The sequence below is a fragment of the Lontra canadensis genome, unplaced genomic scaffold, assembly GCF_010015895.1.
Source record: "Lontra canadensis isolate GAN:19392208 unplaced genomic scaffold, GSC_riverotter_1.0 scaffold25, whole genome shotgun sequence".
In the NCBI taxonomy this organism is placed as follows: domain Eukaryota; kingdom Metazoa; phylum Chordata; class Mammalia; order Carnivora; family Mustelidae; genus Lontra; species Lontra canadensis.
Genome location: NW_022631019.1, coordinates 11,084,457 through 11,111,283, shown reverse-complemented (window position 1 = coordinate 11,111,283; position 26,827 = coordinate 11,084,457). Strand labels below are relative to the sequence as shown.

Sequence of the window (26,827 nt, the reverse complement as noted above, 5' to 3'; positions counted from 1 at the left end):
TGGTCTCAGTTACATAATGTGACTACATAACTTAAACATTTCTGTTTACTCCTCCACAAATTTACTCACAATGTTGCCTTAAGTCAAGGGTTCCCAGACTTGAGTATGTGAATTCTGAACCATTGAGCAGGGATGGGGGAAAGAGCGTGAGTTTTAAACAAGCACCACAGGTGGTTCTCAAACAGGAGAAACACTGACCCAGGCCATGCCTCAGAAGACTTCCCTACCTTACAACAGGTCTTATAGGTAGGTTCAAACTAATAAAAATGTCCCCTTGAAACTCTCAATGGGTCACACTCCTAAGACCTAGCCCTGATTTTCTTTGTCACCATCTCTCAAGGTCATGGAAGGTCATGGAAACTAGAACAACAGATCCAATTTGTGCTGGGCATAACAGAAATAAAACTGGTCTAACTAGCTCCTCAAATCCGTGTAACAAGTCGTCTGTTTTCTAATTCAAGGTAATTCTGATGTCATTCTCCTAAGAACAATATCCTTATCTCAATCAACTCAATCCTTTTGGGAAGGCAGGACTCAACAAAGGGCTAAAACTGTCTTTCAGACTCTTCAAAGTCAGCATTTCTCCATCACAGGAACAGAACGATCTTCACCCTCCCTAACCAAAACATAATTTTATTAACTTGAACAAATGTACCCAGTCTTTAAGACAGAAGTCACTGGAAATGTGTCAGTAAATAAAGCATCCAGATTCAGGATAAGATGCTGCCTTTTCACAAGATGAAATACAAATTACACTAAAAATTAGCCTCCTTTCTCTTACCTGGCCCTATCCATGCTGTTACTTCAATCTGCATGCCAAAGAAAAGTTTTCCTTTTGATGCAGTCAGTGCTTTTTCTTGGTCCTCTTGCTGCCGAAAGAATACCAGACCATACCTCTCTTCTGAAGCTCCATGGATCTGCACTGAAGTCACCTTTCCAAATTTCTTAAATTCATGGAAAAGGCCATCTTTAAGGCTTGTATCTAAATCCCCCCCCAAAAAAACAAGGTGCTTATTTTTCTAATTTAGTTACAACTCAGTAAGCAAGCTATGACATCTTTAGCTTGATTTTTGACCTAAATTTTGTTAGCATTAAAACATTTCTCTTTCAAATAAAATAACCCTAAAATCACATTTTAGAGCCTCCTGTACAATTGCGAAAATAAACTGAGTATCAGAAAACATCACTGGTTATTTGTTAGGTAAGAATGACATTGTGGCTATGCGGAAAAACCACCCTCCTACTACAGACAACGAAGAACTTGATATGAAACAATGTAATTCACTTTTTAAAAAACACACACAACAAAAACAGGAAGGAAGAAAAGTAGAAACATTAGATAAAGCCAAGTGTGGAAGACAGTGACTATTTTAAAATCTGGGGTATGGAGTAAGGGGCATTCACTTTGCTATTACTACTTTTGGCTAGGTTTAAAACTTCCAAAATAAGGACGCCTGGGTGGCTCAGTTGGTTAAGCAGCTGCCTTCAGCTCAGGTCATGATCCCAGCGTCCTGGGATCGAGTCCCACATCGGGCTCCTTGCTTGTCAGGGAGCCTGCCTGTTTCTCCCTCTGCCTCTGCCTGCCATTCTGTCTGCCTGTGCTTGCGCTCTCTCCCTCTCTCTCTCTGACAAATAAATAAAATCTTTAAAAAACAAAAACAAAAACTTCCAAAATAAAAATTTTATATACACGTATACATACATACATACACACATAAAACTTTAAAGACATGAGAAAGAAAGCTGTATTTCTAGCTTTCCAAGCATCGTATCAATGATAAAATTGTGTGGCAAGCAGCATTTAACATGCTAACAACTCTAAGGTTTTCTATAGATGAATCATACCATCTAGAGGGGTCTTCTGTTAATTTCTTTCATTATAAAAATTAAAATTGTACAGAAAGACAAGCAAATTTTACTTCCATCCACTCCTAAGCAACTAAGTATTCTAAATCAAAAGTTCACCAACATTTGTGCCTCAACAACTCTATTCACAAACCTGGTTATATAGGTTTTAGAGGCTGCTTTAATGAATAATTTAAGTTGTCACTAAAATGCACTTAGCTAAAAAGTACTAAGTTTGGTCTCTGCTGGTCTGACCATCTACTAACAGTTGTTTACATACTCAATATGCCTAATGTAAAAAATGACAGTACAGTATGTAGACATATAATTGTCAATTAAAAATATTAAGAGTAAAAAAGACTTCAGTAGAGCTTTTAACCAGACTTTTCCATTATTCATGATTTTCCTCATTTAAAATGTTAGTATTTCGAAGCAGGTTTCCTATCATAGTTTAATGTTCAAAGTTTTCTCACAGAACATAGGACTCCAGGACAATATAATAAATGTAATTGAAAATAGTATTTCTACAATTTCATCGTATCAAAATTTCCCCTAATATCAAAATATTTAACCTAGACAGTGTATATTTAAAAAAATAACCATGCTTTCTTTACAGAACATGCACCATACAGTCTTTGTATATGTATGTACAATGTGTATAATAATATATATGCATATATATGTGTGTACACAGTAAGTACAAGTAACATGCCACCGTCATAAAGTTACCATCATTGCTTGCTTTTTCTCACATGGCATTAGATATTAATGAGCCACAAGAAGGAAGCTTACCCCAGCATAGAACTTAAGGTGCTCAGTCTCACATTCCCCCCAGTTGTAGCAGACAGCAAACTACAGCGGTACAAATTGTTACCTGTAGAGCGTACTGGAAGATTCTGAACTTTGATCCCGAAACTTTTACGGGGCTCCTCTTTTTCCAGGGATGAAAGCAGCTGGGAAGTGGGTGCCGGGACGGCTGTTGACTGAACCGATCGGGCAGGAGAGTCACCACTTGAACTGCTGCTGGAATCAGTGCTGCAGAAGCACAAACGAGGACAAAACAGAGGATGAGCAGCATGTAAAACTTCTTAAAATCAACAAGTAGAAAAAATTAAAAGCAATCATCTACATTTCTGGGATTTCTGGCTGCCCTCCCCTCTCCACATCTGCTTCACACTCCCGCCCTCCAACAGAGAAAACATCAGCCTAAGGGAGCAAAAGTGCACTACACGCCCCCTAAAGAAAATGTTTCATTCTTTGCAAAATGGGAACAACTTTTTCCAAATCAAGTAGGACTAATAAATGCAAGTCACTGAACAGTAATAATAAAAGAATAATGGTAATAATGGTTTTGGATTCAGAGACCTCAATTCCAATTTTGACTTAGATGTACAGCACGTATCCTCGGACAAGTGACTTAAGCCTCTTGCTAAGCCTCAATTTCCACAGCTATTAAATGGAAATAATAAAAGCACCTATCTTGCAGGGTCATGAACTAAATAAAATAACCCACAGGTTTGAGGAGTTTGGAGTATGACAGCCATCAGGAAATGAAGTGGCATTGCTCTGTTACTCTTACTACAACTGCTGCTGCCACTGCCACAATCATCTCAGGGATGTGTCAATTTTGAGGAAAACAAAAATATCCAAAATAATTTCCTACGTAATTTTAACTTTTAAGTATTTGAGGACTAATGAAGAAATATTATGTAAGTGACTCAAGTGTTGCTGATTTAGGCTCTTTTCTCTGTGAGCAGTGTGGGAAATGAGTCAATGAAATTGAGAATTTATTACTCTTCAGTTTGATAGAATCCTTGAAGGGGGAGACGGTTGAAAGACAAGAAATTATTATACCTGTTCACATAAGAGAGAGATATATTTAAACAAGTTTATTATGCCTAAGAACTACATGAATAATAGGAAAGTCTCTTTTTAGTACCAGATGTGCAAGGACTGCCATGGTTTTGTTCTGTTATCCATTCTCAAATATATTAATAAAAAGCTATTTACAGGGTCTGTCATTTATTTACAGGTTTCTGAAATTTTGCTTCACACTGTCCCCTCCCTGCTGTGAGAGGAGGAGGTTTAATCCACTTTAAGGATACATTATAGAGGGAAGACCTGACAGTTTTTGTCATTTGAGCTAAAACAACAGCTCTCATAGCCAAGATAATCTCTAAGACAGCCAGATAAATAAATCCAACTCAACAAATTAAGGCAAATTTGCCACTGCTTTTTAAAAAATACTGTAAGAAAACAGGGTATTGTAACTAAGAATTTACACAGCATTTTTATTGAGCTCTCACATGCTAGGGCAAAAGATGAAAATGTCACAAGGTTATCAGAGTTCTCTGAAGCTTGAAACATAGAGAAATAAACCTATGCTAGTAAGATCCAAAAGGTCATATGTGAGTTACAAAATACAACTTGGGATAGAAGCCTTCAGATAGGACGACAGATTGTCACTGCAAGGCATCCTACACACATGCTTAGGCATTGGTTTTCTCTTTAATATTTTTTTTTTCTATATCACTCAAGTAAAGGGAGTGTTACCAGCACTAGGTGAACAGGATACTATGTTCATTCGAATTAAGGGTTTAATAAAATTAACTATGTTTAGCACAGAAGGGGGAAAATGCTTGTTATATGTATTAAGTCCTCCAAGTAATACAAGATTACTGGCAAAGCCACCATATGATTACAGTATAGAATATGTTATAGGACTATCAACTTAATTCCAATGACTCACAAAAAAACCATTAAGGAAACTACTCTAATACTGCCAATATTATAAATACCAAACTTCCTTAGCAGCAATGGGTAAAGTAAATATGGGCAAGAGCACAATTTCTGCTACTGAAAGAATCAGTGAGGCAACTAACACCAAGTTCCATATCAAGTGTGTGTCATGAAAGTGAAAAAGGTGAGGGGCACCTGGGTGGCTAAGCAACGGCCTTTGGCTCAGGTCATGATCCTGGAAGTCCCGGGAATGAGCACTCCATTGGGCTCCCTGCTCAGCGAAGAGTTGCTTCTCTCCTCCCTCTCATGTGCTCACACCCCCCCCCACACCCCACTCTTTCTCAAGTAAATAATCTTAAGAAACAAAACAAAACAAAACACGGAGATGGAGACCAATCAATAGTAACAGTGATTTTGTGGTGCCTGGATGGCTCCATTTGTTAAGCCTCTGACTTGGGTTCAGGTCGAGACCTCAGGGTCCTAGAATCAAGCCTTGAGTCAGGTTCCCACTCAGCAGTGAGTCTGCTTCTCCCTCTGTACATCCCCCAGCTTGTGCGCTCACTCTCCCTCTAATAAATAAAATCTTAAAAAAAAAAAAAAGTTAACAAATTAAATTTGTTATAAATGGTACTGCACTCTTGGTGAATTCCCTACTACCACAATAATAAGATTTTTTATTTTTTTATTTATTTATATTGCGGGGTTGGGGGGCAGAGAGGGAAGGGAGAGGGACAAGCACACTCTACACTGAGCACACACACAGCCCCACATGAGGCTCGATTTACTACCCTGAGATCATGACCCAAGCCAAAATCAAGAGTCCAAAGTTTAACTGAGCCACCCAGGCACCCCAAAGGGGGAAAGGTTTTAAAAATGAATTACAAAATGATAAAATAACTCAACTTCTGAGTTCACATTTCCATATGCTAACCTAACTGCAATGTGCATTTCCCAGTACAGTATATCAGATATACTAGATTTAAAGATCATAAATCAAAATGGGGGCCTAAATCCAGATCCCCAAATACTTTTCAGTCCTATTAAACTAACAGAAAGCCCAAGTGCCCAGAAGAGCCATGTGACTTTTAATTTTTAAAAATTCCTTTTTTCGGGGCACCTGAGTGGCTCAGTGGGTTAAAGCCTCTGCCTTTGGCTCAGGTCATGATCTCAGGGTACTGGGATCGAGCCCCACATCGGGCTCTCTGTTCCACAGGGAGCCTGCTTCCTCCTCTCTCTCTGTCTGCCTCTCTGCCTACTTGTGATCTCTGTCAAATAAGTAAATAAAATCTTTAAAAAAAAAAAAATTCCTTTTTTCAAAATTTGGTTGAAACTGAAGAATCACAACAGTTCATCAAAGCATATGATACGGGGGTGCCCGGGTGGCCTCGTCGGTTAAGAGTCCAGCTGCTGATTGTGGCTCAGGTCATGATCTTGGGGTCGTGGGATCAAGCCCCACAGCATCGGGCTCCCCACTGGGAGTAGAGCCTGCTTAATAAGATTCTCTCTCTCTCCCCTCTCTTGTGCGTGTTCTCTCCCTGAAAATAAATTCTTGGGCGGGGGGGGGATAAGATATACAGTATATAGTTGTTTCCTGAAAGCCAAAAGTAATTAATCAGAATCTATTCCAATCTAAATTCTCTTAAAGTAGTAGTAATGATGGTCTATCGAATAACAGTTTCAAGAAGGTGAACTTTAAATTTACCTGGTCTCATCAATATTGCATTTTTAACATGAATTAAAAGTTATAAATGGTTGGGGCGCCTGGGTGGCTCAGTGGGTTAAGCCTCTGCCATCGGCTCAGGTCATGGTCTCAGGGTCCTGGGATCGAGCCCCGCATCAGGCTGTCTGCTCAGCGGGGAGCCTGCTTCCCCTTCCTCTCTCTCTCTCTGCCTGCCTCTCTGCCTACTTGTGATCTCTCTCTGTCAAATAAATAAATAAAGTCTTTAAAAAAAAAAAAAGTTATAAATGGTAAAGAACTTGCGGAAAAAAACCACATTTTTAAAAATGTTTTTAAGGGGCGCTTGGGTGGCTCAGTGGGTTAAGCCTCTGCCTTCAGCTCAGGTGATGGTCTCAGGGTCCTGGGATTGAGCTCTGCATTGGGCTCTTTGCTCAGCCGGGAGCCTGCTTCTCCCCCCGCCATCTGCCTGCCACTTTGCGTACTTGTGATCTCTCTCTCTGTCAAATAAATAAAATCTTGGGAAAAAAATACGTTTTTTCAAGATTTTATTTATTTCAGAGAGAGCAAGCACGCAACAAAGGGTCCTAGGATCAAGCCCTGAGCTGGGTTCCCCCCATTCATGCTCTCTCTCTGAAATAAATACAATCTTTAAAAAAAAAAAAAAAAGATTAGGGGCACCTGGGTGGCTCAGTGGGTTAAAGCCTCTGCCTTCAGCTCAGGTCATGATCCCAGGGTCCTGGGATCGAGCCCCACGTCCGGCTCTCTGCTCAGCAAGGAGCCTGCTTCCTCCTCTCTCTCTGCCTGCCTCTCTGCCTACTTGTGATCTCTGTCTGTCAAATAAATAAATAAAATCTTTTAAAAAAATAAATATTTTTAAAAAAAGATTACTAAGAAAACTAAGAGGCAGATCTTTTTTTTTTTTTTTTGAAGATTTTATTTATTCGACAGAAAGAGATCACAAGCAGGCAGAGAGGCAGGTAGAGGGAGAGGGGAAGCAGGCTCCTGCTGAGAAAAGAGTCCTATGTGGGGCTCAATCCCAGGACCCTGAGACCATGACCCAAGCCAAAGGCAGAGGCTTAACCCACTGAGCCACCCAGGCGCCCCTAAGAGGCAGATCTTATAGAAATTCCCATAATGGAAAAATATAATAAGCAACTAGTTACTTAACAATTCTTTTTTTATGGTAAATAGCTTTATTTTATAGGAACCACATTTTACTAATAAAAGGGAAAATAAAGTGCAGAAGTTACAAAAGGCAATTTATTAGCAAGCAGATAAAAAGGAATAAACATAGGCGTGCCTGGGTGGCTCAGTCCGTTAAGCATCCAACTCTTGATTTTGGCTCAGGTCATGATCTCATGGTCATGAGATCAAGCCCTACATCGGGCTCCATGGGCAGTCTGCTTGAAGATTCTCTCTGTCCCTCCTCCCACTCACACTCTCTTTCTCTAATAAATCTTTTAAAAAATTTAAAAAAGGAATACACATACAGCTGTACGAAAGGGCACCTGAGCTTGCCATGCAATTGTCTGAGCAATGAGGAGTACAGGAGACCAGGTGGCCTCCCAACAGAACTACATGGAGGATACTGGTCAGTGCCCGGTGAGAACCTGTGGCAGGGGCTCCCTGTCTTCTGCACGGCAGCCACAGCCTGGGGGGAAGCCCACCTCCCTGAGCCCCGCTGGGACCCTAATGCCCTGGACCCCACAACTGGACCAGCTCCCCTCCCAGTGCAAGTGTCTGAATCAGTGAACCATTCCTCTGGCCACAGGGAAAGGCACCTACAGCTCTAGACTCCCCACCTCCAGGTCTACCGTTGCCATGGTCTACAAGAGCCCAGGCCGCCAGGTCAAGGAACAAGGCCCTCCCGCCAAGGGTGGTAGCTCAGGAAATTCTACATAATAATTTTGAATAAGAGAACAGAAATTAGGATGCCAGGATTCTCTCATCCCAAATTATAGTGTCAAATAATCAACTACCCCTGTTCCTACAGCCATTTTATACACAGAACTACAGTGAGCATTTGACTCCTCACACTGAAAATGTCAAGGCACCGGGCATACTATTTATAAGATGACTCAGGGCTAAATTTGTTCACACAAGAGTAGCATCCAATAATAGACATTAACACCTGTATCCCTGTAAACATTTGATTATGATGAATATTTGTTTTTTAAAGCTGAAAGACTGAAAAGCATCTCAACCAAGTTGAGAAACAAAAAATATGACATAAAAGGATAAAGGAACAATTAGACCAACTAGGAAACTTGCAATTAAAAGTTAAGAGGGCCCATTTGTTAAAAGCAGATATAATCTCTTCATAAAGCTTTGCACAACTGATCTCATTGAAAACTGGGTTTGTCAGCCACAGAAACTGATAGAAGTATGTTTTCCTTAAAATATTAGAGGCTTATTATTTAAAATTATCTTAAAAAAAGCAGATACAATCTCAAGCGACAATTTTCCAACCACCTCTCTTCAGGTAGCTAATAATTTTCTCTCTACATCTTATATAAGCTTGAGTGAAGAGAGAAAAAAGATGCAAAATGCAGATTTTTCCATCAGGCTTTGGCAACTCAAAACATGCCCCACTGTCTTCATATTTCCATTAAATCGGGGGAAAATCATGTAATTTCTTAAATGGAATTTATCACCACACCAGGTATTAATTCCTCTCTATCCAATTTCTTACAGGTCCCAATTTTCAAGATAACCCTCTTTTTTGTGCAGGAGTTCTCTAAATGTGGCTTCAGGGACCTGGGTGCTCCCAAAGTCCTTTCAGGGGGTCTGTGAGGTCCTCATTTCAGTTATGTATCTGTGTGAGGCCGGTTCTTCACACACGTAACACACACACACACACACATTACAGTGACAGTCTGAATATAGGAGCAGTTATGAGAATCTAGCTATCTAATTAAACCAGACTTTAAAGAGATTAGCAAAAATACATACATAACACAATGCCACTCATCTATTTTTGGTTTTAAAAAAGTTGTATCATACCAGCTGAAAATCTAAAATTGGTTCCTCCCCAGAAGCAGACATCATGTTGAGGTAAACAGCTCCCCCAAAATCAGGGATGAAGATCTTCACCTCCAATATGAAACCTTTATTCCTTTTGCCTTTTCTTGCCTTTTGCTTTTCTCTCTGTTAATGCACAGGAAAACAATGTTCCTTAACTCTGACAACTGTCACTTAATCTATTGCTAAGGCCTCAGCTGCACAACAGAATTCCCTACAATTTCTTGCTAGGGTAGTTTTAGATAAGAGAATTGCTTCCCCCACCCCCCTTTTTTAAAAAAGATTTTATTTATCTATTTGAGAGCAAGAGAGCACATATATACAAGCGCCTGAGTGGGCAGAGAAGCAGAGGGAGAAGCAGACTCCCTGCTGAGCAGGGAGCCGGACACAGGGCTTGATCCTGGCACCCTGGGATCATGACCTGAGCCAAAGGCAGAAGCTTAACCAACTGAGCCCCCCAGACGCCCCCAGAACTGCTTTAGATTACTTACTGGCTGAACAGTGTTATCACTGCAAATACTTCCTGCTGTACCTGGATCAACAGCTCTGGTAGCACAGCACATGTAAGAAATTAACAAACAGGCCACCTCACTAAAACAGGCTGACGCCCCTTCAGGTACGTCCTTTATTTACTTGACTTCAACTGGCTTGGTTCACAGGGGGTCCTAAGGAGCATACTGCGGTCTCGGCATTATGCAACTGACAGTCATTACTATCGTCTCCCTAGTGGGCTACCTCGTTTCAAGGGTCTTAAATTGGTGTTTGTAGCCATCAGCAGCACATCAGATGGTCCTGCTGTGCTTGGAGGAACAGAAAGAAGATGAACAAAATGAACAGCAAAAACAATTCTTTCACAGACTTGACATCACAACCCATGAGTTTTAGTGAGAGTGGCACTAATACCAAATTTCTGGTTACTCTCTTTTGTATGAGGATGACCAAAGGTAGGGGGGCAGGGGAGGAGAGCTGTTAAATTAAACAAGGAGGCCATTAGACTGAGGTGGTTCTAATACCTGAGAAGGCTATGTAAGCAAACCAAAAATCAAGCCTATACATGCCTCAAGTTAAGAAAGGAAACCTGGAGGCACCTGGGTGGCTCAGTCAGTTGAGAGTCTGACTCTTGATTTTGGCTCAGGCTGTGATCTTAGGGTCGTGGAATCGAGTCCTGTGCGCAATTCCGCACTTAGCAGCATAGAGTCTGCTTGCAATTCTCCCTCTCTGTGCACCTCCCCTGGCACGCTCTTGCTCTCTCTCTCTCTCTCAAGAGCACTCCTAAAAATTTCTGGTTTGGCACTGCCCAATTTAAAAAGCTGATTTTTTTAAAAAAGATTTCGTTTATTTATTTGAGAGAAAGAGCATGAGAGGGGAGAAGGTGAGAGGAAAAAGCAGACTCCCCACGGAGCTGAGTGCCTGATGCAGAAGTCAATCCCAGGACTCCAGGATCAAGACCTGAGCTGAAGGCAGTTGCTTAACCAATTGAGCCACCCAGGCGCCCTAATTTTTTTTTTTTTGAATAGGCTCCAAAGCAAGGCCTGAACTAATAGCCCTGAGATCAAGACCTGAGCTGAGATAGAGAGCTGGACACCTAACAGACTGAGCCATCCAGGTGTCCCAAATCTTTTTTTAATTGATTTTCTACTCAGGGCACCTGGGTAGCTCAGTCAGTTAAGTGTCTGACTTTTGGTCCCCACTAAGGTCATCATTTCAGGGCTGTGAGATCAAGTCCCACATCTGGCTCCACGCTCAGCAGAGTCCGCTTGAGAGTCTCTCCCTCTGCCCCTGGTGCACCCTCTCCCTCTCAAATAAATAATCTAAAAAAAATAAAATAATTTTAACTCAAATTGCTGAAGGACGGGGATCCTGGGCAGCTCAGTCAATTAAGCATCTGCCTTTGGCTCAGGTCATGATCCCAGAGTCCTGGGATTGACTCCTACATTGGGCTACCTGCTCAGTGGGGAGTCTGCTCTCCAACCCCCATCCCCGTCCTCCCCTGCTCAAGCTCACGCATGTTCTCTGATAAATAAATAAAATCTTTAAATTTTTTTTTACTAATAAATAAATCTTAAAAAGAAAACACAAAACACAAATTACTGAGTCGTATCAGAAGAATAAACAAATATCTCAAATTAAAAGTCTTAACTTCTAATATGGCAAGTGTCTACAGGTATTACTTACAATAAACTAAAGCTTATAATTTAATAAGATAAAGGGATCCTAAGCCCAGAAAGCAAAAAACCCCATTAGTTAAATAGACAATCTGGTAAGATCCCACTTCCATTTTCAATTCTATACCACTTCTAATGTAACCTATGAATTAACCTCTGTACTATAACTGTTTTTTATAAGAAAATGAGGAAGGAAATACTCAGTTGTGTGGTCTAGAATAAGAAACCTAATTTTGTCTCTCTCAACTTTAATTTCTCTAGTGAATTACCAGATCTCATGACGTTTAAAGGTCCCGCCAACACTAGGGGTCTATGAGCCACTACCTACCTCTAACCACTCATTTCTGACAGCTCAAATGCATGCAGGGTAAAAGTCCACACTCTTCCACAAGAGAGAGAAGACCCTTAACAACTTGGCCCCAAACTAATTTTCTACCTACTCCTTCTCATTCCTTTGTCTTGACCTTCTTACTCCACCCACCACCCACTAACGATCTATCCATATAATAGCAATATATCAGGGGGTGCCTGGCTAGCAGTAAAACCTCGGACTCCTGATCTCAGGGCTGTGAGTCTGAGACCCATGTTGGATGTAGAGATTACTTAAAAATAACTTTTTTTTAAAGAGCAATAGATCAGTTTCTAATCATGGACATCTTTTTTAGATATAAGTCCTGGGTTAAATTACTTCCTATTCCTTAATTTTCTTGTAATGTAAATGGTGATAATACTTGGGAGGGATGTGGCAAAGATTTAATAGGTTAGTGATTATAAAATGCTAAAGCACTTTGCCTAGCATATAGCACGCAGGTAAAGAGCTCTTGCCCATACCCATTTCTATAGAAGACACCTTTCTGTCCCTCCTTGCCTGCCCTGTCTCTGAGAATTAGCTCCAATGTTAACTTTCCCTGTAGCTGGACATCCCCACCCCACCTCACAACATTCTCTGACTTCTCACTTCTATTACAATGTCTATCTCCTATCCCTTCACTATGTACTGTCACTACTCATTTACCACCATCCTGAAAAGCCAATAATGAATTCACCTCTGCAAACAGAGAACCGATATGATGTGCCTATAAGAAATTACAGACTTGAATAGTGAAAATTATTGAAATTAATACTTAGGAAAGTACACCAAGTTCAGTAAAATGAAGGTATTAACTAAACTCAGTATCTAAGAATAAAATGAAAATTTCTGATAAAATATTACTTTGGTGCAAACTGCAAGCTTATTTCTTTCTTCTTTAATGTTTCATTAATTATGCAAGAACACTAGTGGCTGTTCTAAGGTTTCAGAACTTTACACTAATAACCTGAATGAAAAATCATGGGTATCTGTAAAAACAAAAACACGTCTTGCATTTCATGCATCCTATTATATTTGCCCTCCACCACGGGACACTTCCGGTTGTCGTAACTGTGGGTGGGGGTGACTTACTTCCACCTAGTGAAGAGAGGCCAGGGATGCTGTTAGACATCCTACAGAGCACAGGAGAGCCCCAGGAAAAAGGATTATCTGTGAACAGTGCCAAGGTTGAAAAACCCTGCCTACATTATCTGACTGCTTTCCCTTCTTTTTCAAAAGCAATTTGCTAATTTTAAGATCCAATTCAAATGTGGGATCCTTTAAAGCGACAGCTCTTCCTTCATATTAATATATTACTTTATATTGGATGCCTGGGTGGCTCAGGTGGTTAAGCATCTGCCTTCGGCTCAGGTCACAATCCCAGGGTCCTTCCTGGGTCCGAGCCCTGCACTGGGCTCCTTGCACAGCCAGGAGTCTATTTCTTCTTCTGACCCTCCCTCCTTTTGTGGGCTCACTCTCTCTCACACTCTCTCTCAAATAATCTTTAAAAAAGAAAAATGGGGGCACCTGGGTGGCTCAGTGAGTTAAAGCCTCTGCCTTTGGCTCGGGTCATGGTCCCAGGGTCCTGGGATTGAGCCCCGCATCGGGCTGTCTGCTCAGCGGGGAGCCTGCTTCCTCCTCTCTCTCTCTGCCTGCCTCTCTACCTACTTGTGATCTCTGTCTGTCAAATAAATAATTAAAAGAAAAAAAGAAAAGAAAAATGATGGGGCGCCTGGGTGACTCAGTGGGTTAAAGGATCTGCCTTCGGCTCAGGTCATGGATCCCAGGGTCCTTGGATCAAGCCCCCGCATCGGGCTCTCCGCTCAGCAGGGAGCCTGCTTCCTCCTCTCTCTCTGCCTGCTTCTCTGCCTGCTTGTGATCTGTGTCAAATAAATAAACAGAATCTTAAAAAAAAAAAAAAGAAAGAAAGAAAGAAAGAAAAATGACAATACAGAGGTGCCTGGGTGGCTCAGTTGCTTAAGTGTCTGCCTTCAGGTCAAGTCATAATCCCGAAGTCTCAAGATTGAGCTCCACGTCAGGCTCCCTGCTTAGTGGGAAGTCTGCTTCTCCCTCTGCCCCTACCCTTACTCATACTCTCTCTTGTTCTCTCAAAAAATAAAATCTTAAAAAAAAATAAATAAAGGGGCGCCTGGGTGGCTCAGTGGGTTGAGCCTCTGCCTTCGGCTCTGGTCATGATCTCAGGGTCCTGGGATCGAGCCCTGCATCGGGCTCTCTGCTCAGCGGGGAGCCTGCTTCTCCTTCTCCCTCTGCCTGCCTCTCTGCCTACTTGTGATCTCTCTCTCTCTCTCTGTCAAATAAATAAATAAATAAATAATCTTTAAAAAAAAAATGACAACATAATAACAGCAAAAAAAAACACCCCAAAAAACAAAAAACAAAAAACAAATTTAAACCAGATGCAAAAATGGGCACCTATGAACTTGAACAGACATTTCTCCAAGGAAGATTACAAATGGCCAAAGAGCACATGAAATGATGCTCAACATGACTACTCATTAGGGAAATTCAAATCAAAACCACTATGAGATCTATTTCACACTCATCATAATGGCTATTATAGAGAAACAATATAAAGAACATTGACAAGTATGAAAAGAAATCAGAACCCTTATGCACCGCTGCTAGCAAAATAAAATGGTAGACATTATAAAAAACAGTATGGCAGTTCCACAAAAAAACCTGAATTACCATATTATTCAGCAATTCTACTTCTGGGTTTATAACCAAAAGAACTGAAAACAGGCAGCCAAGTTTATTGCAGTGCTGACCAAAGGACCTATAAAATTTTCTGCCAGACTCAGGGAGGAGAATGGAAGTAACAAGACCTTTCAATATTAGAAACAATTAAGCAATAATAATTTTATATCATTTGCCAAAATAGCAATCAATGTACTCCCTACAATTTGACTTCTAGCGCCCTAACGTAAAGGAATTGGATCCCAAAGATTACGGCGGGGAATTTTTGAAGTTGTCTATATTCAAGTGGAGATCAAAGAAACCCAACCAAAAGAATTGTGGAGTGACAGTGACAACTGTGGACCAAATAAAAGTTCTTTTTAAAAGGACTATTCTGGGGGCACCTGGCTGCCTCAGTCAGTGGAACATGCAAATCTGATTTTGGGGTGAGTTCAAGCCCCATGTGGGATATAAAGATTACTTAAAAATAAAATCTTTGGGGGCGCCTGGGTGGCTCAGTGGGTTAAAGCCTCTGCCTTCGACTCAGGTCATGATTCCAGGGTCCTGGGATCAAGCCCCGCATTGGGCTCTCTGCTCAGCCGGGAGCCTGCTTCCTCCTCTCTCTCTCTCTCTCTCTCTCTCTCTCTCTCTGCCAGCCTCTCTGCCTACTTGTGATCTATGTCTGTCAAATAAATAAATAAAATATTTAAAAAAATAAAATAAAATCTTTAAGGATGCTTAATCTTTAGGTTACTTAGAAGGGAGGGGCTAATTTGAAGATTATGATTTTTTGACTTTGGAGGAACTAACATGATTGGCAGTGGAAGGAATTACATGTAAAATTCCTTAAAAATTAATTGACTTAAAGAGAATTGGGATGTCTGGGTGGCTCAGTCACTTAACCCACTGCCTTCAGCTCAGGTTATGATACCAGGGTCCTGGGATCGAGTCCCGCATCCAGCTCCTTGCTCAGCAGGGAGCATGCTTCTCTCTCTGCCTCTGCCTGCCACTCTGCCTGTGTTTGCTTGCACGCTCACGCTCTCTCTTTCTGACAAATAAATAAACAAATAAAAATCTTAAAAAAAAAAAAAAGATAATTGAAAACAGGGATTCCAATAGGTATTTGTACACCCACATTTATAGTATGCTTAACAGCCAAAAGGTGGAAGCAACCCAAGAGTCCAGGGATAAGACAACTGGATAAAAAAAGTATGATCAACATAAAATTGAGCCTTATTCAACCTTTAAAAAAAGGTAACTGAGGGGCACCTGGGTGGCTCAGTGGGTTAAGCCTCTGCCTTCGGCTCAGGTCATGATCTCAGGGTCCTGGGATTGAGCCCCACATCGGGCTCTCTGCTCAGCAGGGAGCCTGCTTCCTCCCCTCTCTCTGCCTGCCTCTCTGCCTATTTGTAATCTCTGTCTGTCAAATAAATAAATAAAATCTTTAAAAAAAAAAAAGGTAACTGATATTACAACTTGAATGAACCTTGAGGACATTATGCTAAATGAAATAAGCCAGTCACAAAAGGACAAATATTTTATGATTCCACTTACATAAGATACTGAGCAGTCAAATTCATACAGACAGAAAGTAGAGTGGTGGTGGCCAGGGGCTGGGGGAAGGAGAATGAGAAATCCTTGAATGGATACTGAGTTCTAGTTTGGAAAAAATTAAAAAGGTTATGGAGGTGGACGGTGGTAATGGTTGTACAACAATGTAAATGTACTTAAAGCCACTGAACTATATACACTTAAAAATAGTTAAAAGGGGGAGGGCATCTAGCTGGCTGAGTCAGTAGAGGAACTGAGTCTTGAACTCGGGGTAAGTTCAGGATCCATGCTGGAGAGAGATTACTTTTTTTAAAAGATTTTATTTATGTGACAGACACAGATCACAAGCAGGCAGAGAGAGAGAGCAGGAAGCAGGCTCCCCGGGGAGCAGAGAGCCCGATGTGGGGCTCAATCCAGGGACCCTGGGATCATGACCCGAGGCACAGGCAGAGGCTTAACCCACTGAGCCACCCAAGTGCCCTGAGAGATTACTTTTTTTTTTTTTTTTTTAAAGGTTAAAATGGTAATTTCTATGTTATTTTGCCACACGCACACACGGGACTTACAAAGTAAAATACAAAGTGAATAGTTCTTCTCTTTGCACCTTAGAAAAAGATTCCCAACCAGTCAATGAAACAGGATTCCTACTGCTTTCTGTCAATAAGGCTCTGGTAAATCAAAGGGTCTCACAACTGGGCTTATCCAGGTAAAGTTCCTCAGAAATTATTTCAGAGAAAGGAATTAGCTCTAACTGGTGATTCTGCAACTATTGCAAAAGATATGGGGAAAACACTAACAGTTCTAGTGTATAAATGGTAAATTAAGCTCTTTAGAGCCTAAGGTAATGAAAAGTTGTCTAAATTCTTTAAATTTGGGATCCTTATTCAGAGAAACAATTGATACATTAAAGAGTGGAATTTTATTTTTTTATTATGGAACCAATATTTTAACTTCAATTTTATTTTGGTTAATAGATTTTATTAGACAAATGGAGGGGAAAGAGAACTGTATTCCACCAGGAGTAATTTTGCTTTTCACTGGAATCAGCTTTTACTGCTGACATAATTAATAATTTATTCCCCAAGGATTCCTAAGTTTAGTAGAAAGCATACAGCTCAGAAGTGAACTTTTCCTGAGTTCTAGTTTCCATCTAGTCTTTAACTATGAATGTTTATAAATATCAAGCATGTCTAAAGCTTAGACAACTACTGGGTTCACTTTTTTAAAAGATTTATTCATTTATTTTAGAGAGAAAGAGTGCACATGTGCGTGAGCAAGTGGGATGGGGGGGAGGGGGTAAACAGTTTCAAGCAAACTCTGCACTGAGCATGGAGCCCAACGCAGGGCTGGATCCCATGACCCTGAGATCATGACCTGTTCAGTGGGGAGCTTGCTTCTCCCTCTTCAGCTCCCCCGTGCTTGTGTTCCCAATCTTTTTTTTTTTTTTAATTTATTTATTTGAGAGAGAGAGAGACAGTGAGAGAGAGCATGAGCGAGGAGCTCAGAGGGAGAAGCAGACTCCCCGTGGAGCTGGGTGCCTGATGCGGGACTCCGGGACCATGACCTGAGCCGAAGGCTGTCGTCCAACCAACTGAGCCACCCAGGCGTCCCACTGTGTTCCCAATCTTGCTATCTGTCATAAATAAATAAAATCTTAAAAAAAAAAAAAAAAAAAGCGTTGATACTTAACCAATGGAGCCACCCAGGCCCCCTCCCCCACGTCCACTTTACAGGTAGGTAAGATTAATACTAATTAGGTTTAGTGTTCATGGTCACTAAAGTGGTAGCAAATTCAACCACAATAATTAAAATAATTGGTTTTATCTATCTTCCTCTTCTGAAATTCAAGAGTTTACAAAAGTGAGGGAAAAACAAAATCATTAAAGACTACTTTAAAAGAGTTTGGCAAAAAATACTGCATTGAGCTTAAACATGCTGTATGTGGTTAGCTGTCTCACAAAAGATTAAACACTAGTAACTCTCTAGGATGCAATTACAGCTTCAATTCATGTTTCTTTAAGTTTATTATTTACTATCTTTGGATGGGGTTAAGTAAAAGGAACATGGAAACAGTTCATCTATAGGATGTGTGCTGGATAATTAAAGTCCCCCCCCCCAAAAAGAACTATTATTCAGTCTTATAAAGGAAGGAAATTCTGTCATATGCTACAACATGGACGAACCTTTGAAAACATGTTAAATAAAGTTTAAGCCAGATGCAAAAGGGCTGGTACTACATGATTTCATTTATATGTGGTACCTTGAATAGTCAAATTCTGTAGAGACAATAAAACAGTAGTTACCAGGGGGCTGGGGGAAGTTTTGCTTGTTTTGTTTGTTCTGTTTTTAAGTAGGCTCCACACTGGGCGTACACACAGGGCTCAAACTCACCACTCTGAGATCAAGACCTGCATTGAGATCAAGAGGCAGAGGCTTATTAACCCACTAAGCCACCCAGGTACCCCTATGTTTTAATGAGTACAGAGTTTCAGTCTGAGAAGAAAAAGCTCTGGAGATGGTTGGTGGCGATGACTGTACAACAAAGTAAATGTACTTAGTGCCCCTGAACTGTACACTTAAAAATGGTGAGAACAGGGGCGCCTGGGTGGGTCCTGGGATCGAGCCCATCACTGGATTCCCTGCTCAGCGGGAAGTTTGCCTCTCCTCCATCTGCCCCTCCCCCTGCTCATGCTCTCTCTTGCTCTCTCTCAAATAATAAAATCTTTACCCCCCCCCCAAAAAAAGGTTAAAATGGCAACTTTTACGCTATGTATATTTTGCCATAATTTAAAAATTTGGCATTAAAAATATAATTTGAGGGAATCCTGGGTGGCTCAGTCAGTTAGGCTTCTGCCTTTGGCTCAGGTCATGATCCTGCGGTCCTGGGACTAAGCCCCTTATGGGGCTTCTGCTCAGTAGGGAGTCTTCTCCCTCTTCCTTTGTCCCTCCCCTGGCTCATGCTCTTTCTTTCAAATAAATAAATAAAATCTTTAAATATATATTTGAAGGTTTCAAAAGTTATTGTTTTAATAAAAGCAAAAATTCAAAGAGGCTGTGCTCTTATTAAACTATTACTAAGGGGGCACCTAGCTGGCTCAGTCAGTGAAGCATGTGACTCTTGACCTCAGGGTTGTAAGTTCAAGTCCCAAGTTGGGTGTAGGAATTACTTTGAAATTAAAAACAACAACAACAACATTCAGGGACGCCTGGGTGGCTTGGTTGGGCATCTGCCTTCAGCTCAGGTCATGATCCCACATTCTGAGTCAGCACTGGGCTGCTTGCTCAATGGGGAGTCTGCTTCTCCCTCTACCTGCTGCTCCCCCTGCTTGTGCACATTCTCTCTCGCCCACAAATAAATCTTTTTAAAAAGTTCTAAAAAAAAAAGGGCCGCCTGGGTGGCTCAGTGGGTTAAAGCCTCTGCCTTCGGCTCGGGTCATGATAGATCGAGCCCCGCATCGGGCTCTCTGCTCAGCAGGGAGCCTGCTTCCTCCTCTCTCTCTCTCTGCCTCTCTGCCTACTTGTGATCTCTGTCTGTCAAAATAAATAAATAAAATCTTTAAAAAAAAAAAAAAGAAGTTCTAAAAAAAAAAATTCAAAAAATTTTCTTTTAAAAACAAATGAATAAACAAATAAACTATTACTAAGAATCAGGTGTGTTACAAGGCCCTGAAATTCCCTAGTTAATATTTCATAATGGGTAAAGTAAAAAACTTGTCTACGTATTGTCACTGTGTCTGAAACACCTTGCCTTAGAATTACTTTTGGCTAAAATTTCAAAGAGCCTGGGTTCATGGAGTTGTTATATTCTTGGCAAAACCTTAAGAGTCAGAAAAACTGCTGCTCAAGTAACTCAAAGCAAAAAGCATCAAACACACATTATCCGTGAAAGTTGTAAGCAGATTTAACATGTATGCCTAAGGAACAAGAAATTCTGTATGGCAGCAAAGCATTAGAACATCCATGGGATGTCTTATTCAAGGGACAAACTGACAGGAAACCTAAACCGTCAATTATAATACAGTGGGATTTTCTCATTCCCTTAACCTCACACAGTTTATAAAATCAGATGTACTTCCTGTTTGAATAACCAAAATGTTTCAGAACACATAAACCAAAAAAGCTTACAAATCAAGTGAAACCATGGTTCTTTTTTACTCCAAGTGGTTATGTACAACTGCTGAAACCTTTACCAAACCCACAAGTAAACTTGAACTTTGAGTTCTGCCTTCTTTCAACTGAACTTTGGTGCTAATTACATCTCCTTCCTAGCCAGAATAAAAAAGAAGTCTGCTATTTCCAACTTCTGAGCTCTCTGTTAAGGTAGTTCCAGACCCAAGAGGTTAGAAGGGCACCTAATCCCCCAGCAGGAAGCCTAAAGCCATCTATTACTTGGTACACTTGTTTATTTATTTATAAATGACTTCAAATTACTCACTACGACAAACTCCAGCCTCAAGTCCTGCTTAAACAACAACTGCACTCTCTTCCAGTGGAAACAAACTCAAAGCTACAGTCCAAATGGCTCTCACCACCATGACAAAGCACATTCAGGACAGGGCTAGGCTAGTCTGCTCTTCCCTCTACCACCAAAAATGACATTCAAAGAATCACAAAACTCAACATAGAATTCTACTCCAGAAACCAACACTGTATGTTAACTAAAATTTAAAAAACAAAAACAAAAAAAAACACAGTTTTGGTTACATAAATCATGTCTAGAAGCAACACTATGTGCATTAGTCTTATTCTAATTCCAACATCAGAATTCCACTGTACATATACACACACATTTCAAACCTCTACCAAAAGTATTAAACATCACTTAAAACTTACTTTCACTTAAGGATTTTTTTTAATCATTAAAAAATTACTCTGGTTAAAATGATTTAATTTTCTTCTTGGGGAATTAAACTAATTGGAGGCTTAGGTATTTAAGTTTTTCAAAAGCTGAAATATTCCCTTGGCCACCCTAGAAATAAATATGCACTTCAGCCTAACCAAAACAAAATTTGCTGAAGATGGAATCTGAAAGTAGTTCAGTCTGTATCTTAGGCTCACAAGTCCCAAGAAACTTTTCTATTAATCCATAACTGCAAAGAGAATATAAGGGTCTTGGAATTAAAATTAAAAGAATATTGTTCCTCTTTAAAAAAATGAAAAGCATTAAACAGATGCACAAATGACTTCACGACATTAGAACCTTAATAGAGCTCGATTCTAGAACAGTGCTATCCAATAGAAGTTTAACACAAACCAGAAATTTGAAACTTTAAGCAGTCACACTTTTAAAAAGTAAAAAGAAACAGGCGAATTTTAATAATATATTTAATGTAATACACCCAAAATATTAACATGCAGTCAACATAAAAATTATTAATACTTTTTCTGCTACATCTTCAAAATTCAATGTGTATTTTTAATAGCTCTATTGAGATATACTTTTCACACCAGGAAAATGACTCATTTAAAAGTATACTATTAATGATTTTTAGTATACTTATGGAGTTATACAATCATCATAATACAACTTTAGTACATCTGCATCACCCCAAAAAGAAACCTCATACCTATTAGCCATCACTCCCCATTCTTTTCCACCCCCATTCCTAGGCAATCAACAAACTACTTTGTGTCTGTACAAATTCACCTTATCGCAATATTTCATATAAATAGAATCATATAGTATGTGGCCTTCTGTACTGGTTTCTTTCATTTAGCATGTTTTTGAGGTCTGTCCACTGTATAGCAATGATTAGTACTGGTGTAAAGACTAGCGAAATTTCAAGTGCTCAATAGCCACATGTGGCCTGTAGACAGTACTGAGCAACCTGGCTATGGAACCAAAAAGCTCCTCAAGAACAGACATTATCACCTGGTAAGTAAGAGACTATATTAAGAGGCACCTGGGTGGCTCAGTCATTTAAGCCTCTGCTTTCGGCTCAGCTCATGATCCAGGGTTCTGGGATCAAGTTCCACACTGGGATTCCTGCTCAGCCAGAAATCTGCTTCTCTCTGTCTCCCCCGCCCTCCCCACTACTTATTCTCTCGATTTCAAATAAAATCTTTAACAAAAACAAAAACCTTTGGGGGGGGGGGAGACCATGTTAAAGCCATGAGAATCCTTAAAAAGAAATGTCATTTATGACAGATTACAGAGGGTTTGTGTTTTTTGTTGTTTCTTCTTTTAAAGACTTATTTGAGAGAGAGAGGGAGGGCGGGAGAGCACAAGTAGGAGGAGCAGAGAGAGAAGGAATCTCAAGCAGATGCCTTGCTGAGCTCAGAGCCCTGATGGGCCTGATCTCACACCTTGGTATCATGACCTGAGGCAAAACCAAATTCAGACACTTACCCAACTGAGCCAGAGTCTGCTTCTCCTTCTCCCCCTGCTTGGCTTCTCTCTCTCTCTCAAAAAAGTAATTAAAATCTTGAGAGAGGGAGGGAGGGAGAAAGAAGAAAGAAAGAAAGAAAGAAAGAAAGAAAGAAAGAAAGAGGGAGGGAGGGAGGGAAGTACAGAATTAACAGAAAAAGTGGACCTTAGCTCTATGGTACCTACCACTTTACACTTCAAAAACTATCTTTGCTAATGATTTGAAACAAAAAAATACCCACCACCCCTTGTTCAGTATTTTACCAACAATTCACACAAGTGTTTTTTAAAAAGTTTTTAATTTAGTGACATTAAGAAAAACTCAATGGTTATTAACTAAGCCAAATTCTAAAAATGTCCAACCCTATTTTATTGAGGTGTGTGTATGTATATATATATATACACACACATTCTTCCCACCTGATTCTATGAACATATTTTGCTACCCACATGGTAGCATATAGTTCTTCTAATCTCCTCATCTATACCAAGAAAAAATTTTAGAGTATGACTCAGCTTCTTAGGAGAAACTAACTCTATTCAGCAAAGTTAATCTTAAAATGTATTTCACTTAGGGGCACTTAGGTGGCCCATTCGGTTGAGTGTCCAACTCTCGGTTTTGACTCAGATCATGATCTCGGGGTCATAGGACCATGCCCCACATAAGGCTCCGAGTTCAGTGCCCAGTCTGCTTCAGAGTCTCTCTCCTCCTCTGCCCCTTACCCTGCTCACATGTGTGTACTCCCTCAAATAACTCTTTAAAATACAGATAAATTTCACTTAATATTCTGTCTACCCGGAAAGAGGAAATTCATCTATTCAACAAAGTGTGTTTAGGAAGATGTTCTATAGAGGTCACTTCATACAACTTCTAGCAACAGTAAACTCCAGTAGCATATAATTTAATAAATGACCACATGACTTAAGTAAACAAATCACCAGAGAGTGCTCTATATTTTCATAAGAGAAGCAATCACAAAACTATCCTTCTCAAGTAAGGACAATCATTTAGTTTATACTCTAAGACACAGATTAAAAAAAAATTAGGGGAAGGTACCTATAATAAAATCTCGGCTAATTCTGAATTTCAGAAAGTGGTAATGTTTAAAATAAGATTTTAACTTAAAAATACGATTACCACATTTTCCTTTATATCTGTGATGGACGATCCCTCATTCAGGACAGGTTGAAATTATATCAGGGTTTCTGAGAATGACCTCCAAATTAAATACCTCACACAAGATAAAAGAGAAGAACACCAGAACTGCTCTGAATAAACTTCTACCATAAGTAAAAGAGGTTTCAATCTCATTCCAAAAACCTGAAACATAAGCAAGGTTATGGAAATTTCCATTTTCTATACAGCCCTGGCATCCAGAAAGACAAAAATAAATGTACTCTTTTATTTGAGGCTTTAATTTGTGGCTTAGTGACTTTTGGGTGTTCTCTGAAGAGGAATTAGGCCATGTTTAATCACTTAATTCCCTTATTTCTCAAAGAAGAAAGCTAAGAGGTTTTTTATATGCACAAAGTAGCCATGACACTAACAATTGGCAATTTAAGCGTAATATTTTTTTTAGAGTTTGCCTCCAAGTTAAAATTCAGCACAGTTCTTTTAATTTTAAAATTTGTTGTTTAGGATTTTAATCTGAATTACTTTTTGTTAATTGGAAAGCAACATTTAAAAAATTCACTTCAAAAAAAATTTACTTCACATTAAAATTCACAAGACACGGAGTCACAAGCTTATCCCCAAATCTATTTTCATTTCTTCCATCTAACAATCAAACCAAAACAAACCTCAGCACAACCCAAATGGAAAGAATGAAAACGGGTAAAGGAGGGACAGTTTGTCATTTCAAAAAGACGAACTTAACTAAAAGCGTAATTCCTGGGAACTCTGTAAATTAGTTACATTTTAACTTATTTGAGAGAAAGAGAGTGGGGAAGGGAAGGAGGGAGAACAGGAGCAGAGAGCGAGCATCTCTGGCGGACTCTGGGCAGAGGGTGGAGCCTGACATGGGACTTGATCTCACCACCCTCCGAGATCACGACGAGCCAAAATGAAGAATCTGAGACTCAAGTGACAGAGCCATCAAGGCACCCCAAATTTTTGGTAATAAATTCTTTTTCACCATGTGCAAATCATGTTATTATGTACCGGAGCAACAGTATGGCAGACGCTGTTTTTTTAAGCCTTGGCTTTTAAAGGATAAAAATCAAAGTTACAGGGAAAGCAAGGGAGTAACAGAGTAAAAATGCACTGGAAATTGCGCAGAGTTCACACCAGCTTTTAAAACTCCTTACTCTATCTGAAATGCCTCCGCCTAGGAATGAACCGGGGTTAACCAGCAGCCACTTTCACGTCCTGCCCCTCCCCACTGCCTGCCCGGTCCCAGCACAGACGCCTGCCCGGTCACCACCCCACCCCGGGGCTGAGGGCTGGGCAGAAACTCTGGCAAAATAAGGAAGCCTCTGGGAGGTGGCAAGCGGCCAACTCAAACTGGATGATTCCAGTTTAGGCTGGTTTGACTCACAAACAAGCAGTTCTTAGCTTTCCCCGCAATATTCAGACACACTGACTGCCCCGGCGGCACACAATGAGCTCTCCTCATTTGCTCTCAGCGTTAAGTCTACCTTGTTCTCCTTTCCCTCGCAGCAGGGGATCTCAAGTGAAAGCCGGATTCTCCGTACAGAGCAAATACGGATCAGCCTAGCACTTGTTTCCAAAACTTCCTATTCCATACAGAACTCTAATGCTGATACCACCTATTACCTACGAGAGCCTTACTGAAATGCTGGTACCCCACAAAAAGAAAAGAACCAGAAAGGAAATCAATCTGTTTATAGAGCTCCACAATGGAAGTTAAGCCCATCAGGGCAGTCACAAAGCAAACACCTCCATTTTCCATACTTAGCATTAAAAAGGCTTGGCTAGCTAATAGGACTCCCAAAGACAGAAGATTGTGTATAGCTTATTGCCCCCAAAATAAACTTCAAAAATGTAGGCTCTTCAATTGATGGTGGGAATGGAAAACGATACTACTACTAATACACACATATAGAGATATACATACATAACCACACACACACACACACACACACACTCTCTCTCTCTCTCTCTCTCACTGGGGAGCACTCTCCAAAGCACAGACTGCGGAACATTTATTCCATGCTGCTCAAGAGCCCCCAAACTGATTTAAGAGGGAATGAACAAATGCTCACTCTTCTGGAAAGTAATGGTAATTAAGGGAGCTACTCAAAATATGGGGAGACTTTGGGACACCTGGGTGGCTCAGTTGGTTAAGCCGATGCCTTCGGCTCAGGTCAGGATCCTGGGCTCCTGGGATCGGAGTCCCACGTCGTCCGGTTCCTTGCTCAGCAGGGAGCCTGCTTCTCTCTCTGCCTCTGCCTACCACTCTGCCTGCCTGTGCTCCCTCTCTATTTTAAATAAAATTAAATATTATTTATTTAATAATAAATAAAATCTTTAAAATAAAAATATGGGGAGACTTTATTTTAAATCTAACAGTTTTCTCCAGGATTGCAGACACACTAATAAGCTTGCTGTTCTCGTTTTTTCCCCTTCTCCCTCCAAGCAGGTAGCTTTTTAAAGAACTTCAATACCTGTCAACTGTACTGCATAAAATAAAGAAAATATAAATTTTCTATAAAAAAAAGAGAACTTAGATACCAGTATTTCAAGGAGAAGAGTCATAAAGTCAATAAAACTATTAGATGGTTTTAATTTCCTCACAAATTAAGAGCTGCAAATCTCAAGATAAAAACTTTATTTAAGTGGCATTTGGGTGGCTCAGTGGGTTAAAGCCTCTGCCTTCAGCTCAGGTCGTGATCTCAGGATCCTGGGATCGAGCCCCACATCAGGCTCCCTGCTCAGCGGGGAGCCTGTTTCTCCCCCTGCTTGTACTCTCTCTCTCCCAGTCAAATAAATAAATCTTTTTTTTTTAAGTCTAAGATAATTTGAGCTGTCTAAAAAAGTAAAAATGAGGCAGAAGTACAAAATAATAAAACAGGCAAAGAATGGTTGTGAAACCCAGAAATAAATCAGCTATTTAAAATGCATTAAAATGGTTATTTTACTTAGGCTTAAAATAAGCATGCAAATATTTTCATTTTATACAAAAGGGACAAAATATAAACAAACATCCTTCCTAAGAATATTTGTTATCTTTGACTTTGGCTTCTTAAAGGCTTAAATAAACCTTTACTGCTCTCCTTCAAAGTCCTCTGGATGCTCCCAAAACATACACTTCATCATTATCCCCAAATCAATAAACATCTAATCGTCTATTTTTCATGTTAGTTAGCATAATTTGTTTCAACGGTTTCTGTGCATAGGTATCTTCTCTTTACACACTCAAGAACAAAAAAAATCTCTTCTCAACTTAAATGAT

The 26,827-nt window shown here is 40.2% G+C and overlaps 1 protein-coding gene across 3 annotated transcripts in view; it reads right to left on the bottom strand.

Annotated features, from left to right (window-relative positions):
• Positions 1-26,827, bottom strand: part of SPEN (spen family transcriptional repressor) — a 96,615-nt gene that overhangs the window by 28,276 nt on the left and 41,512 nt on the right. Inside the window, exons 4-6 of one of the 3 annotated variants that reach the window (XM_032863505.1) lie at positions 16,049-16,150; positions 2,720-2,880; positions 782-982 (exon numbers count right to left, since the gene is read on the bottom strand). In XM_032863505.1, the coding sequence (XP_032719396.1) occupies positions 782-982; positions 2,720-2,880; positions 16,049-16,150 (464 nt within the window). The remainder of the gene's footprint in view (positions 1-781; positions 983-2,719; positions 2,881-16,048; positions 16,151-26,827) is intronic. The other 2 variants (XM_032863507.1, XM_032863506.1) reach the window with 2 other exon arrangements.